The sequence below is a fragment of the Myxine glutinosa genome, chromosome 5 (assembly GCF_964187855.1).
Source record: "Myxine glutinosa chromosome 5, kmMyxGlut1.1, whole genome shotgun sequence".
NCBI classification, from domain to species: domain Eukaryota; kingdom Metazoa; phylum Chordata; class Myxini; order Myxiniformes; family Myxinidae; genus Myxine; species Myxine glutinosa.
The window spans coordinates 149,177,225-149,194,948 of NC_136265.1; the positions used below are offsets into that span (position 1 = coordinate 149,177,225).

Below are 17,724 nucleotides of genomic sequence, written 5' to 3' on the forward strand. Positions count from 1 at the left end.
TTGTTCATTCAATTCCCGACTGGCTCGCTCTCTCTGTGCGTACATGTCCCCCATCTGCTTTCCCAATCGCTCACTGTTCTTTTCCATCCCTTCAATTTGTTCCTCCAATCGATCACTCATTCCCTTCATTCCTTCCCTACATTCCTTCCCCTGGGACTCCATTTTTCGAAGCAATTGACCCAACATCTGGTCGGTTGTCGGGGCCGTTCCTACTACTCCCGACTCCCCGGTGGGGGAGGGGGATAAGTTGGTGCTCGGGACGAGGGAGGTTCCAAGGCTCACCTCTGCATCTAATTCCCCTATTTCCGGCTCACTCCCGACGCTGACGGAGGCCTCGCTGCGTACTTCCATCTCATCAATTTCCGACATCCGCTTTCCGGAAGATTGTTTCCCGCGCGCGTATTTATTTTAATAATTCCTGAAACAATTTAAATTTGACGAAGACACGATATCGCGCTCCGTTTGCCCGATTGATTATTAAATTTCTCCGCCTCGACTATAAAAATTTTGCGTTCGAACGTCGGGCGCAATGTACGCCCGACCGTGTCGATGTCTCCCCGCGGACAAAAAAATTTGTCCGACCGTGTCGATGTCTCGCCGCGGACAAAAAAATTTGTCCGACGGGTTCAAATCCCACTCCTGACACCACTTGTCGCGTGACTACCCTTGGTGAACACCGTAGGGTAACACGGATGACCGATTGCGAGACTTTACACTCCCGAGGCGAAAACTCAATGGCGGATTCAAGCTCAACACAAAGTTAAACGCGCGGGAGGCCAGACGCAACGAGCTCCACAGCCTTATCTATTAAAATGAAACACCCAGGAAACTGCGTTCAAATATGTACAGAAAATAATATAAGGATTTATTATTGAAAAGTAATAACAGTGAAAAAAACACGCGCCGGTAATACTAATAACTAAATCGGGACGTCCCCACACGACTGATATCAAACACAAAACGAGGGAGATTAATTACGAAAAGAACACGTCACGTCGTTCAAAATGTACGCGGATTCGGGCTTATCTGGTCTTTCGTCGTCTTTGTGGCTGCCGTCCAACACCGCTCCTTTCGGCCCGATCGCACACCTCGCTCCAAGTTCCACGGCCCTCTGCGTCCGCCTCCAAGCGCCACCAGGCCTCGTCGGTCCAACGGCCCACACACACCACGAGCTCCTTTGCTCCAACGGTCCGGTCCACCGCAGGGCTGCACGAAGCAACCAAAACCAAGTGCCAACTGTCAACTGCAACGAGCTGTGGTCACGAATGTTCAACGAACCGTGTCCTGTGCCAACTCCGACGAACTGTGCAACGAACCGTGTCCTGTGCCAACTGCCACGAACTCTGGTACGGAACTGTAACAACGAACTCTGCGACTCAACTCTCTCAACTCTGGACTCCACTCGAACTGCCGAAATGGCGTCCGACCGTCGCCTATATTGGTGGCCGATGACGTCACATTGGCGCGCTCCTCAGCCAATCATAGCCTCCCAACTCGCCCAGGTCACGCCCTCTGCGGCATGCGACTCCTGACATCTCCCGTCCGTGACCCCGCGGTCCTGGTGTAACACGTGCCAGCGAGGTTGGTAGGCCTTTGAGGTGCGCAGGCGAGGTTTGTAGGCCTTGGAGGTGTAAACGGTGGCGGTGTATTGTGGCGGTGTTCTTGGCCTGGTGGTGCCCATTTATTACGAAGTCAATGTCAGGGAAAGGGAATTATTTAATGTTGCACTAAGGACCTAACTAATGTTTATGTGGTTTGCAGTGCCATAAAGGACAAAGGTTTGATTACTAGGTGATACTCACAGGGGCGTTACCTTTAATCCCTCACTATTTAACACTCGAATCTCCAGGTAGATCCACACTCATACATCTTACCCCGACAACCGCCTGAACATCAATAACTTATTACATGTAGAGTCCCTGTCACGACAGCCGAATACCTACCTATTCAGATCTACCTAGCTCTAGATGTTGCATTACCAAATTCATAACAATATTTTACTCTAACTTCCTGCCTGAAGCCTGGTGTTGGCTCAGCAGTTAGGGTGCTGGCTTGGGATCCTAGGATCCTGGGCTCGAATCCTGGTCTGATCGCTGAATTAACGCCAGGGGAGTTGACTCAGCCTGTCATCCTTCCGAGGTCGGCAAATTGAGTACCAGTTCACTGGTAATTCCCTGTGTGTCGCAAGAGGCGCCTAACAAGGTTGGCGGTAGGAAGGGCATCCGGCCGTAAAACATTGCTTTAAAAAGGGGACCACGGTGCCCGAAAAAGGCCAACTCCCGCCCTGCGGGGGAAAATGGCCTCTAAAGGTGTTTTTTTTTTGTTTTTTTTCTAACTTCCTGCCTGGCAGTCAAATAAAATTGAAAATCATTCCAAACAGGAGATGTACTGTTTTAAGGATGTTACAAAAGACTCAAACAACAGGCACAAACAACTAATGTAATGTGTTAGATAAGGTGGTGTAATAGACACTGGGTGAAACGGCGGTAAAACATGGAATGAATTTTATTTATACGACTTTACACCTCTTTAAAGCTTTATTTAAATTGAATTATATACTTGAACACTAGAACAAAAATCGCCTTCATAATACTTCCAAGAACCATGCAATATATCTATCTATATATAGCATCAGTGGGCGTGGCATATCTTTGAGGTAAAGGGGAGGCGCCCATTGTGGGTATGTAGCGATCATCTCCATCAAATTGTCTCTATTAGCGACATCAACAACATCGAGATCGCATATTATTATTCAGTTTTCCACCTGTGGCTGCTGGTTGCATCATTTCTGGAAGCGTGGCTGTGCCGCTGATGCAGTGCCCCCGTTTCCAGTAAGCTGGTACTCATTTTGCTGACGTCGGAAGGATGACATGCCGAGTCATCCCACCTGGTGTTGTTTAAGGGAACATAATTTGGACCAATTTTAAAGTTGAAGTCCCTAACCCTATTTTTTCCATTACCCCCTAAGTTTGTGGATTTGCGGTTCACGGGGATTTTCAAGAACGTAACCCGCGAACGGCAAGGCCCTCCTGTATAATGGTATATACTCGAACACTGTGCGGGGTATCGTGTCCGATGAAGTGTCTGGTTTATTTATTTGTATGGATTTACGTAAGGACGTTTCAGTGAAGAATTAAAAAATGATCACATCTGCAAGTACAGTATGTCTAAACTTTTAAAGTTTCATTTCTAAAACTTTTAAATCTAATGTATTCACGTGTTGGCAGTAACTGGTAAGTAATCCACATGAACATCACTTGCGGGTGTTAACGGACCATTTTTAAAAATTATTACCGATTTCTTCAACTGATGGCGATTTGGGCCCCCAACACCTGTTTGTGCAGACCAGGACGAGTGCGCCATGGGTACCTATCGCTGTCCCCATGGGCAAAGCTGCATCAATACCGTAGGAAGCTACACCTGTAGTTGCCCTGACGGTTTCCAAATGGTCGAAGGAAATTGCGAGGGTAAGGTCATTCTGTCCTAATCTGTGGGAGATGTGCTGTTCATACCAAAGGCTGGAGATTGCGAGGCTGAATGCAGTGTCATAAATCACCGCCCCAACTCCCATGGACGTCTGCTTGTATTTCCCCTTGTACATTTCCGCATACCTTCCAAGTTCCGTCACAACAATAAATCCTCATCTCCTTGCTTTTCCTTGACCTATGTTTAACTTGTAAGGCCGACGATGGTTATTTTTTAGTTCTTGGTAGTATAGTCAGGTTCATGATGTCAATAAATTACATTTCGTTCAAAATCATGGTAGATTAGCAAACCTATACATTTTTGGAAAGGTTATAGCATAAGGAAACTAAAAATCAATGTTTACATTTGGAGAGATACCTGTATGGCGGCCATTTTGGATTTTCAAAATGGCCACTGTAAAATACATATTTTGTTCTATTTCTGCCTCTAATTACCCTAAAAACTTTTTAAAATATACTAAACCTATATTTTCAGGGACAAGGAATCCAATGAAAGTATGAAATTAGTGCTGTGCGGAATGGTAAGACACGAATCAAAGGTTTTGAATTGCAAAATACTGTCTTTATATTCGCGATAAGTTGCATAATCAAATACATGTTATCATTTTGTACAGGCAGTTAATAACATCAAAATGTGTCACAATAATTCATATCACCAAACATACACAGGCAGTCAGCAAAATCATATATACACATGCAGTCAGTATAACTTCACATCTACACAGGCAGTCAATGACAAAATATACACAGGCAGTCAATGGCATCAAACATACACGATTACAGAATATGCCATTTAGAGTTCGTCATCACTGTCCTGTGTGTCGTATCCGACAATATAGTCCGCATCGTTTTCACAGTCCGTTCCACACAAGCAAAGGTCGGTCAAATTGATTGGCAAATCGAATTGGTCGAATGGTCGATCGAATCGAATTCGATGAATCGAATCGAATCGGTCGAATGGTCGATCGAAGCGATTGGTCGAATGGTCGAATTGGTCGAATCGAATTGGTCGGAATTGGCAAATGTAAACATTGATTTTCAGATTTTCCATGTAATAACGTTTCCAAAAATGTATAGGTTTGCTAATCTACCATGATTTTGAACGAAAAAACATCGTGAACCTGACTAGTAGGTTGCAGACAGGTTGTACATTGGACCGTGTTTCTCGGTGGTAGCTTGTAGACAGGTTGTAGATTGGACTGTTTTCCGAGGTAGTAGGTTGAAGACAGGTTGTACATTGGACCGTGTTTCTCGGTGGTAGCTTGTAGACAGGTTGTAGATTGGACTGTTTTCCGAGGTAGTAGGTTGAAGACAGGTTGTAGATTGGACCGTTTTTTAGGTAGTAGCTTGAAGACAGCAACCGCCCAGGGTAGTACTACCGTTTGGACTTAGAAGCGTTAAAGTGGTGCCGGGAACCATCTTACATACTCCGTGTCAGGATTGTTGGTCTTACCTTCTGTCTCACTCAAACTAAAGCTACCAAGCTACCTTTAATCTTTCTTACAAACAAACATCTTACACTTACATCTTACTTACATCATACACTTTTCTTACTAATTTTCACTCCTTACCTTTACATTCTCTCTTTTATTTCTCTTTATGCAGCTATTCTATTTAAGGCCTGGCCTCAATGATAAAGTAGATGTCGTGGAGGGAGGAACCTTGCGAATCGCATATTTGACCTTTATGAAACCCTTACCGAAGAACAAAGGCTGTTTTATCAGAAGCATATTGTTTGCATCTTAAAGGTTACTGAAAGTTGTTTTTTTTACGCTTGAAAGATCACTATGAGGGGTGTTCACAAAGTTCTGGGAACCAGGTACAATACTCTTAATTTTGCATTTTTGCATTTTTCAAAATTTAAGTATACAGCACAATTTGTTGCAATTTGACTCTTCCCATGTGCCTGTGCAGACACGGACGAGTGTTCCATGGAGGGGACTTGCAGCCAACAGTGTACCAATACGTACGGCTCGTTCGCATGCCGCTGTGAGATCGGTTATAAACTCGATTCGGATGGACGCACCTGTCAAGGTGAGGGCAAACGTCTGGTTTGTACCAAAGCCCCGCTAATTCACCCCAGATACAATTTTTTGAAATGCCAAGTTCTTTCCTGGAAGTCCTTGCAGTGTCCATATGTTTTATACTTCTCCCACCTCCCCCCAAGCCCTCTCCCTCCAACAGATCTCCCGATGTCCCTGCTCTCAAATGTTGTGTTTGTGTCCTTCCCCCTCTCTCCCCATCTTGTCTACCGCTCCCTTTATTATATGTTTTATGTGTCTGTTTTTTTTTGTGATCAATGTTAGCTCTTTCATGAGCCTTGATCTTGTATCCAAAAAAAAACAAAAAAAGCAACAACAGCAACAATTGGTAGCAAGTGCATTTCCCGCAAACAAAATCATTAACGTACTCATCTGCATGTGCCATATTCACGTCCTGTGCACGTCGCTTTCGTTGTCTCGCCAGATGTCAACGAATGCAACTACTCGGATCACCAGTGTCAGCATCAATGCCTCAACGAACCTGGATCGTTCACCTGCGTCTGCCCCGATGGCTACAGCCTGCAACCGGATGGCAGAAGCTGTCGTGGTAAAGAATTCCCTTTTATGCTCCAAATATCAGCTGCTCTGTTCCAAATAAGAATATAGTCACTCGTATCCTTCAACATGTGATTTTAATCCGCAAAACCTCTTCTAATGCAAAAGACCAATGACATTAACCCTTAGATGCAGGCGTCAAAAATCCTACATAAACGCAGCCATTGGGCCTCGGAGGCCCAACGGATGTATTCATGTAATGTTTTAAAATTTTTATATTTTTGATATATTTTATTTCTTTCATATCCTTTTTCAATCCAAGTCGATGCTCATGGATGTGTATTTGCTCAGAAAATGTGAATCATTGATCCTATTAGCTGGAAGAATCCCATACAAGTAATGAATCTTTTATTTTATTTTTTTTTGCAAATTTTTTTTTTTGTTCTTGGTTTTTCAACATTTTTTTCTCTAAAACGTTGAGGCTCATGGAGGAGTATTTGCTCAAAAAATATGATTCACTGATCCTTTTATTTAGAATATATATGTCCACAACTGTCAAAAATCCTACACCTATACAGTCATCGGACCTCAGAGGCCCCACAAATGTATTTGTGTAAAGTTTTTAAATTTTCATATTTTTGTCACTGAATTATTTGTAACCAAGTTATAGGAGCATATAATGAGGCTCATATCAAGAAAATAATGATTATAACATAGTAGTACAACAACATTTATGCGGGGCTTCGAAGGCCCCAGGCCTGCATTCGTGTCGGATTTTCGGGTTATAAGTGGAGAATGAAGATTTTCCCACGAGCCTGAATGAATTTTTATTTACTTATGTCACTGAATTTTGTGTAACAACATGAAAGTCAGTGAAAATGAGGCTCATTCCAAAAAAAAATTGTACAGCATAGTTTTTGCAACAACAAAAAACCTTGTGGGTCTCCGAGGCCCAATCACTGCATCCAAGGGTTAAGAGGATATTTTGTCGACACAGGTATCAAGGTTGATGGAATGGCTGAATGGCAGAAGGTGGTATGTAAACTGTCAGTGGGTGGTAGAAAGCAGATATATAGTGAATTTACAAATCGACAATGATGTCACCAAGAGTATGAAATATCACTAGTAGTCCTAGGTGGATGATAAAACCAAGGGGCAATATCTAAATAGCTGAGCGGCGACATCTACATTTAACATCATCAACTGCAATGTAGCAAATGGATCAACATTGCGAGGTGATCGACTAGATTCCTAAGCGGATGAAACAGGCAAGGCCCATATAGGAGTAACCGGCTATGCGAAAGATCAACTTGAAATGTATGATAGACAAATGTAATTCGACAATGTATACAAATAATTCAACAGTCTTCAAAGCAAAAAAATTAGAGTAATCTTGCATGTTAACAATACTCTAAATAAAACTGGAAATTTTAAACAAATTTTAATCCTAAGTTTGTGCATAAAGGACAGACACATGGAGGAACAAGAACCACCTTTAGAGGCCATTTTTCCCTGCAGAGCAAGGGTTGGCCTTTTCGGGCACCATGGTCCCCTTTTTGGAGCAATGTTTTACGGCCAGATGCCCTTCCTGCCACCAACCCTGTTAGTCGCCTCTTGCGACACACTGGGAATAATTACCAGTGAACTGGTACTCAATTTGTGGACCTCAGAAGGAGGACAGGCTGAGTTAACCCTCCTGGTGTTAATTCAGCGATGACCGGGATTCGAACCCAGGATCCTAGGATCCCAAGCCGGCACCCTAACCGCTAAGCCAACACCAAGGACAGACACATGGGCAATTCGCAATCGTCGATTTAGGCCACAGCCTTTCTCCCTTGAAAGCAAACGTTTCTCAGTTGTTCAGGGTACATACAGGGTTTCCGGGCAGGACGGAGGTAGACAAGAACCACCTTTAGAGGCCATTTTTGCCCGCAAGGCAGGGGTTGGCCTTTTTCAGGCACCGTGGTCCCCTTTTTGAAGCAATGTTTTATGGCTGGATGCCCTTCCCGCCGCCAACCCTGTTAGTCACCTCTTGCGACACACAGGGAATTACCAGTGAACTGGTACTCAATTTGCCGACCTCGGAAGGATGGCGGGCTGAGCCAACCCCCCTGGCATTAATTCAGTGATGACCGGGATTCGAGCCCAGGATCCTAGGATCCCAAGCAGGCACCCTAACCACGAAGCCAACACCAGGCTCTACAGCCTCTCTCGCCCTTGAACGCAAACGTTTCTCAGTTTGTTCATGGTACATACAGGGTTTCCGGGCAGGACGGAGGTGGACAAGAACAATCTCAGTTTTGTAGTACTGACAGATCTTTAGGGCCATACGCTCACATTGAGTGGGTAGGTCACACAGGAGTCGAGGCAAGAACCCCAGAACCTCAATGCACCGACCTCCCTGAAAGACTACATCAGCACCCTCTGGTCCTTGAACTCGGTCTCCTGTCTCCCAGACCACATCACAGATTCCTTGTGAGTGAAGCTTGACATCATCTTTAGATTTGACACTGGATGAAATTGATAGAACATTGATCAAGGTTATGCTCACTGTTGTGGAAAGCAAGGATAAAAGTTGATGTTTTGTTGATGCTGTTGGAGTCCACCGGACTCTCATCCACCAGATGTGGAAAGGAGGTGCGTTTTGTTGATGTAACCCTCTTTTGTTCCGAGGAAGGGTTAACGCCTAAAAAGTTAGCTTCCACTTGCTTCCCACGGCAGTTGGCATACCTCAACCAGGTGCACCTGATTCCATGTACACCTGATTCCATGTACGCAGATCGACACTAGCCTTCAACAGCGATACCATAGTCCTTCATTCTACCCTCTCTGGGAGAGCCAATTGGATCACTGCAATTCACTATTTCCACTTGCTCACCATGTGCTGCTGGAATAACCTGTGTGCTCGGTGTGCATCCTCGACCCACTCTATCCCAAGTTTAATCCTTACCACGCTCGATCGATGCCCACGCATCTTGTACCCAGCCCACGTTGGTCCAGGTTGTGGTCTTAAACCAGTGAAATCAATATTCACTCTCATTTGGTACGTAACAAAACCTCGGGCAATGGTGGCATTGCCTTTCTATGGCTGGTACACACAGGTAAGTGTGTGGTATGGATGGGGGGTTGCCACTCCTCTCCGTCTCTCTGGTGGTCGTTGGGTAATTCACCCTCTTCCGCCCGTGCTGTTGGAGTCGACTGGACTCTCATCCACCAGATGTGCAGAACCATCTGCCATTTAAACCGCATGGCTGCGGACCGTTACCCTGGTAAGGGGGGCTGACAGGTACTACACCTTGCCCACAGGTGACCTGGGGTTATGCAAGGCAGGGGCATCCATCTCCCTGAGGTATCAGAAGACACCCGCACACCAAATGCAGCATATTCAAGCTTGTAACCCAGGGGGGGGAAAGTTAAAATGTCAGGTGATATGCGGAGCAAGAAAAAAATTGTATATTTCAAAAACCTACCAATCTACCTGACATGGGATAGGAGCAGAGTCTATGTCTAGGCCTCTTGACGGGTGATGCTGCTGATGCAAACAGTCCCAGCTTCAAAAGTGCAAAGTCGGATGCAGAAGTCTCAGGCCACAGTTGGGAGCAAAAACCCCAGAGTATTACATTTAAAAAATGTTTCACCTGCTGTGCAAAGTTTAACGGTGACAAAGAAAGGACTCGGCCTGATGGAAAAGCTCAGGAAGTCTGTAGATTGATTATACGAAGTTTGATGATCTGACAAAGTGAGAAGCATCAATCCCTGTGTTTGCACTTGCTGTACTAGATGTGGACGAGTGCAGAGGCCAAAACCACAACTGCAGCGACGACCAACGATGTTACAACGTGTTTGGGGGCAACAAGTGCCTGGAGAGGCTGCAGTGCGAAGAGCCTTACACACAAACTGGAGAAGAGTAAGTCATACATCCTCACGCCCACCTCTCCCACCTAAGAGCACGAACTCGCACCACGTGTCGTTAGGTATACGAGGAATGCAGGGTGGCCCATAAAACCACCTTGATTGTTATGATAGATCGATCTTCTTTCAAGGTTTACTTGTCGGGAGCAACCCATGCAATGTGGACACCTGATTTGGCCGATACACCCGATTTGCTGCGACTGTGGTACATCGCAGTACAAGGTGGATTGGACCCCTTGTGGCAGATGCTAAATGGTTGTTGCAGAGTCCTCTTGGAGTCTAAAACAAGAATTGTGTTTCCGCATTATGCCCATCTCGTCCCAAAATGAAACTCTGAGGCTTTGCTGCACCAAAGGCATCCTCTTTGTGTGTTTGTTGGGAGGGTTGAGGGAGGGTTCTTCCATATCCTAAATCCACACAGCTAGCCATCTCTCTTTTGCTTCGACGAGGGGTTAACGTCCGAAACATCAGCTTAGCTCAATCAACGTTGCGTTGGTTTCATACGATCTTATCAAAATGATTGGACAATAGGATGATGGTTTAAAGAAAGAAGCTTTATGCTGGGGTAGCAGTGGAAAAGATTCCCTCTTTACGAGGAGTAGCGACAACTTGAAATTTGACGCCACATGCGCACACCATCCACGCCACGTGCGCACACCATCCACGCCACGTGCACACACCATCCACGCCACGTGCACACACCATCCACGCCACGTGCACACACCATCCACGCCACGTGCACACACCATCCACGCCACGTGCCCACCCCATTCACGCCACGTGCACACACCATCCACGCCACTGACCACACCATCCACGCCACATGACCACACCATCCATGCCACATGACCACACCATCCACGCCACATGCCCACACCATCCACGCCACATGCCCACACCATCCACGCCACATTAACACACCATCCACGCCACATGCACACACCATCCACGCCAAATGCACACACCATCCACGCCACATGCACACACCATCCACGCCACATGCACACACCATCCACACCACATGCCCAAACCATCCACGCCACATGCCCAAACCATCCACGCCACATGCCCACACCATCCACGTCACATGCCCACACCATCCACGCCACATGCCCACACCATCCACGCCACATGCCCACACCATCCACGCCACATGCCCACACCATCCACGCCACATGCACACACCATCCACGCCACATGCCCAAACCATCCACGCCACATGCACACACCATCCACGCCACATGCCCACACCATCCACGCCACATGCCCACACCATCCACGCCACATGCCCACACCATCCACGCCACATGCCCACACCATCCACGCCACATGCCCAAACCATCCACGCCACATGCCCAAACCATCCACGCCACATGCCCAAACCATCCACGCCACATGCACACACCATCGACGCCACATGCCCACACCATCCATGCCACATGCCCACACCATCCACGCCACATGCCCAAACCATCCACGCCACATGCCCACACCATCCACGCCACATGCCCACACCATCCACGCCACATGCACACACCATCCACGCCACATGCACACACCATCCACGCCACATGACCACACCATCCACGCCACATGCCCACACCATCCACGCCACATGCCCACACCATCCACGCCACATGCCCACACCATCCACGCCACATGCCCAAACCATCCACGCCACATGCACACACCATCGACGCCACATGCCCACACCATCCACGCCACATGCCCACACCATCCACGCCACATGCCCACACCATCCACACCACATTAACACACCATCCACACCATATGCACACACCATCCACGCCACATGCCCACACCATCGACGCCACATGCCCACACCATCCACGCCACATGCCCACACCATCCACGCCACATGCCCACACCATCCATGCCACATGCCCACACCATCCACGCCACATGCACACACATGCCCAAACCATCCACGCCACATGCCCAAACCATCCACGCCACATGCCCAAACCATCCACGCCACATGCACACACCATCCACGCCACATGCCCACACCATCCACGCCACATGCACACACATGCCCACACCATCGACGCCACATGCCCACACCATCCACGCCACATGCCCACACCATCCATGCCACATGCCCACACCATCCACGCCACATGCACACACATGCCCAAACCATCCACGCCACATGCCCAAACCATCCACGCCACATGCCCAAACCATCCACGCCACATGCACACACCATCCACGCCACATGCCCACACCATCCACGCCACATGCCCACACCATCCACGCCACATGCACACACCATCCACGCCACATGCCCACACCATCCACGCCACATGCACACACCATCCACGCCACATGCCCACACCATCCACGCCACATGCACACACCATCCACGCCACATGCCCACACCATCCACGCCACATGCCCAAACCATCCACGCCACATGCCCACACCATCCACGCCACATGCCCACACCATCCACGCCACATGCCCACACCATCCACGCCACATGCACACACCATCCACGCCACATGCACACACCATCGACGCCACATGCTCACACCACATGCCCAAACCATCCACGCCACATGCACACCCCATCCACGCCACATGCACACACCATCCACACACCATCCACGCCACATGCACACACCATCCACGCCACATGCCCACCCCATCCACGCCACATGCCCACACCATCCACGCCACATGCACACACCATCCACGCCACATGCCCAAACCATCCACGCCACATGCACACACCATCCATGCCACATGCCCAAACCATCCATGCCACATGCCCAAACCATCGACGCCACATGCACACACCATCGACGCCACATGCCCACACCATCCATGCCACATGCCCACACCATCCACGCCACATGCACACACCATCTACGCCACATGCACACACCATCCACGCCACATGCCCAAACCATCCACGCCACATGCCCACAGCACATGCCCAAACCATCCACGCCACATGCCCACACCATCCACGCCACATTCCCAAACCATCCACGCCACATGGCCACACCATCCACGCCACATGCACACACCATCCACGCCACATGCCCAAACCATCCACGCCACATGCCCACCCCATCCACGCCACATGCCCACACCATCCACGCCACATGCACACACCATCCACGCCACATGCCCAAACCATCCACGCCACATGCACACACCATCCACGCCACATGCCCACACCATCGACGCCACATGCCCACACCATCCACGCCACATGCCCACACCATCCACGCCACATGCACACACCATCCACGCCACATGCACACACCATCCACGCCACATGCACACACCATCCACGCCACATGCCCAAACCATCCACGCCACATGCCCAAACCATCCACGCCACATGCCCACACCATCCACGCCACATGCCCAAACCATCCACGCCACATGCCCACACCACATGCACACACCATCCACCCCACATGCACACACCATCCATGCCACATGACCACACTATCCACCCCACATGCCCACACCATCCACGCCACATGCCCACACCATCCACGCCACATGCACACACCATCCACGCCACATGCACACACCATCCACGCCACATGCCCAAACCATCCACGCCACATGCACACACCATTTATGAGACATACACAACTACCAACTACAATATGATTACAGCAACACACATATAAGTACACACATGGGACTACAACTTACCTGGCACATAAACGACCCCGAAGTCCATTTCGATCTCAGACGAATAACTTTATTTTCCCAAAAAATATTTCTTTGGAACATCTGCACGAAATCCATACATTTTGAAACCCTTCTCTGATCGATTGGTGCCTCCAATGGCACAGCATCCTGACATCAAAAAAAGAACGATAAGCTGCCGTGTGCTCATTCAATGAGCTATCGATGGATACAAAATGGCGCTGATGGCCCACATGACCAAAAAGTTTGGGAAGCAACTCCTAGTCTTTTGGGACTCCAGGTAGAGAGCTCAGAGTCCAAATGATGCTTAAGAAAGCACTTGCTCTGCATTATAAAGCGTTTATTTCACAAACTATTTTTTCTTCGCTTTTCTATCAATGCAGCTATTTTATTTCAGGCCTGGCCTCGATGAGGACTATATAGTCAGTGACTGGAGCCTTCAACATAAACCTTCATGTTTCCAAGTATTTTCGACTGCTTTTAAAGCTTTATCGGCCATTTCAGGGAACAATCATTATTTCAGACACATGACATCTTCTTTCGCCCCGAGCATTCCGGGGTGTATGTAAAACACCAGGATGACAGTTTATAGCCGTGTCAGGATTCGAACCCAGGATAGACAGCTCAGAGGTGAATGGGCTTACGGCTAGGCCAACCCGCCAGCCCAATGTGCACATGACGTTTGGTCTCAGCAATTATATATTGCAGTCAAGTGATGACCCCGCAACCTTAGGAGGATATTTAAGATATTTAGGATAGGATTTAGGATTTAGGATAGGATATTTAGGATTTAGGATATGCATGTGGTGTGGGCATTTTGGATATTTAACACCTGGCACAGGATGTCTGGTCTACACAGTGGTGGATAAAGACCTCGGTGGTTGGTTGAAACGTGCCTGCTGCGACAGCGATAAGTCGGTATTGCCTTCATTTTTTTTAATAGGCCCTCACTCTTTACACAGAAGAGCTATTATATGTTTTCCCCAAATAAGGTATGGTTTGCAGTCAAGTGGGAGACGTGGTTAGGCAATCTCAAAACTTGGACGTTTCCCACATACTATATTTCTTATTCAAATACTATATTTATCCTTTGATCTGGTATGGTTCAAATATGTAAAATGCTGTACCGTTTAACATCAGTTATTCTGTAGATTTTGGTCATTGCTGCTCTCACATTTTATTATTAGCTTTCCCAGGGCTTTACTGGGCATTTTGCGGGACGGGGCCATTTTGAACATGCATCCGATGGAAGCCACCCACATTGATGAATCACCCTGCGTGTGAAACACCAGGATGACAGTTTATAGCTCCCTGAAGGGTATTGGTGAGCCAGATGGATTTTTATATTTTTTTTACTGACACTCCAACAGCAGCAGATTGGCTTTTCCAAGATAAACCCAAGTTTCAGAAGCGTGGAATACAAATGTACGAGGGTTGCCCAAAAAGTTTTGCAACACTTTCTATACTTCTGTCAAAATCAACAGGACATGTCTGCAACTTATTCTGTGGTTAATTTTGAATGTCCCGCTTACTACTGCAGCGCAGCGGAACATTACGTTTTCTAGCGCATGCGCAGGGGGTCGTCAAAAGGGCGCAGTGTGGTGATGAGCGTTTTAAACAACGGCCTGTTATTGAATTTCTTGCGGTGGAGAAGGAATCAGTAACGAACATTCACAGGTGGTTAAAAATGTATACGGAGATGTATACGGAGTCAATGCTGTTGTTAAAAGCACTGGTAGTCGTTGGGCTTCACGAATTGCGGGTTCTGAGAAAGGCCAAGCGGAGCTCAGTCACGCTCCTCGCTCGGGCCGGCCAACAACAGCAGTCACTCCGGCGTTGCTTCAACGTGCTGATGAACTCATTCTAAAGGACCGACGGATTACAACCAGAAGGCTTGTAGCTGAGCTCTCAGTATCCAAGGGAAGTGTGAACAACATTATTGATGCCTTCGGATATTCAAATGTGTGTGCACGTTGGGTTCCACGAAGCCTAACAGACGATCACAAAACTTTGCGGAAAGAGGTGTGTTCAGATTTGCTCTCCCGTTACGAGGCTGATGGTGAAAGCTTTTTGTCACGGGTCGTCACTAGGGATGAAACATTGATCCATCACTTTGAACCGGAGACCAAAAGACAGTCAATGGAACGGCATCATCGAACTTCTCCTCAGAAGAAAAAGTTTGAGGTTACCCCTTCAGCAGGGAAAGTCATGGCCACTGTTTTTTGGGATGCAGAAGGGGTCATTTTGGTAGACATTATGCCACGTGGTCAATCAATTAACTCAGATCTGTACATTCAAACTCTTAAAAAATTGCAGAAGCGTTTTAGGAGAGTTCGACCTCACAAAAATGTTACTCAAAGCCTCCTTCAACACGACAACACACGACCACGCACACGTTTGAAAACACAGGAAGCAATCACAAAACTCGGATGGGCTGTTCTTCCACACCCACCCAAAAGCCCAGATATTACTCCCTCAGATTTCCACCTCTTTAGAGCACTCAAATATGCCATCTGTGGGAAAAGGTTTGGGAGTGATGAGGTTATTGAAGAAGTGGCTGCGAGTGCAGGATTCAGACTGGTACAAGAAGGGGATACATGCTCTTGTTTCTCGCTGGTGCAAGGCTGTTGAAGTTGATGGAGATTATGCAGAAAATGAGTGTAATAAATACATCTAGTTATCCTATGAGTGTGTTCAAAGAATTATATCATAAATTACTAGCAATAAAAAAATTGTGTTGCAAAACTTTTTGGGCAACCCTCGTACTCTTTACATCAGGCGATTTACACCCACAACCTAGGATGCACTCCAATGTCCTCACCAATGGGGTACCATGGTAGTTCTAAAATAGCATAAATAATCAAATCAGTAATGCAAAGCTGAATAACCTAGAAGTAGAATGTTTTCTTGTCTTCAATTGGAACTTTTTGCAATTGATGCAAATCTACAAGATGTCCACCTGAATGTGTCACCTTAAGGACTGACAGACATAGCAGTAAATTCTACTAGACGGTAGAAGACAGTAAGTCGGTAAATTCTGATTTACACAAATTTAAAGTATTAAAAGGCCGACTGGATAGGTAAGCAGTAGGATTATAGGGACAAGGGATATGTATATTCAAGGATACTTCATGGTGTAGCTATTGTCATAAAATATTTACGAAACAAGTCACCACACCCATTTGTCATCTCTCTAATAATGCTGCCATTTCTATGACTGCCATGTTCCTGCACTCTTGAAACCATTCATCCAATCGAGATTGGTGCCGATCGCTCTAATACTCAAGAATATTTCTGGAGTTGCGCAATACATTGTTGTTTTTTCAATAAGTTTGAACTTTCCTCAACACCATCCCTTCTGGCCCTCTAGGAGATAGTGTCACCCCCTGAAGGCCTCAAGTTGGTTGGCCGAACCAGGAAGAAGAGTTGACATACAAGTACAATATTTCCATTTTATAATACTATTCGGGGTACCCGGCATTGCTCCGTTAGTGTTTTGTGGGGGCCTAAAACACTTCCCTACACTCACTAAGGAATGGGGTCCCTACACACACAATAGATCAATTAAAGGAAAAACAAATCCCCAAAAATCCAACTTTTTTTGGCAAATGTTTCAAAAAAATGTCAAAAATATAAAGAAATAAAAAAAAAAATTACAATTTGTTTTTTCCTGAAACACTCTCCGGTACTCACTGATGAACCTCTGGAAGTTTGGCGAAGATGGCGACACACACACACACACACACACAGACAGACAAACAGCTCTCTTATTGTACATAATATAGATAGATGATCAGCATTGATGCCAGTGTTTGCAAATTTCCACTCAGCAGTTGTTCCTGACTGTCTGTTTCATTTACCCACCCTCAGCCGGTGTATATGCCCGAGTGAAAAGAACACGTGCATAAACAAGCCATATACGACAATGCACATGTACATGCATTTGCGCTCAGAACGCAGCACTCCCTCGGACATCTTTCAGATGCAAGCCACAACCCGCTACCCCGGAGCTTTTTACACGTTCTTCATCAGAGCCGGGAACGACAACCGAGAATTCCTCATGAGGGTAATTATGAAGTTGCATAACAAAA

The 17,724-nt window shown here is 47.0% G+C and overlaps 1 protein-coding gene across 3 annotated transcripts in view; it reads left to right on the forward strand.

Moving 5' to 3' along the window:
• The window catches only part of LOC137426930 (fibulin-5), a 50,152-nt gene that overhangs the window by 27,327 nt on the left and 5,101 nt on the right, over nucleotides 1-17,724 (forward strand). For 2 of the 3 annotated variants that reach the window (XM_068115965.2, XM_068115966.2), the window contains exons 5-9: nucleotides 3,345-3,467; nucleotides 5,400-5,519; nucleotides 5,952-6,074; nucleotides 9,803-9,929; nucleotides 17,504-17,699. In XM_068115965.2, the coding sequence (XP_067972066.1) occupies nucleotides 3,345-3,467; nucleotides 5,400-5,519; nucleotides 5,952-6,074; nucleotides 9,803-9,929; nucleotides 17,504-17,699 (689 nt within the window). The remainder of the gene's footprint in view (nucleotides 1-3,344; nucleotides 3,468-5,399; nucleotides 5,520-5,951; nucleotides 6,075-9,802; nucleotides 9,930-17,503; nucleotides 17,700-17,724) is intronic. The other variant, XM_068115967.2, reaches the window with a different exon arrangement.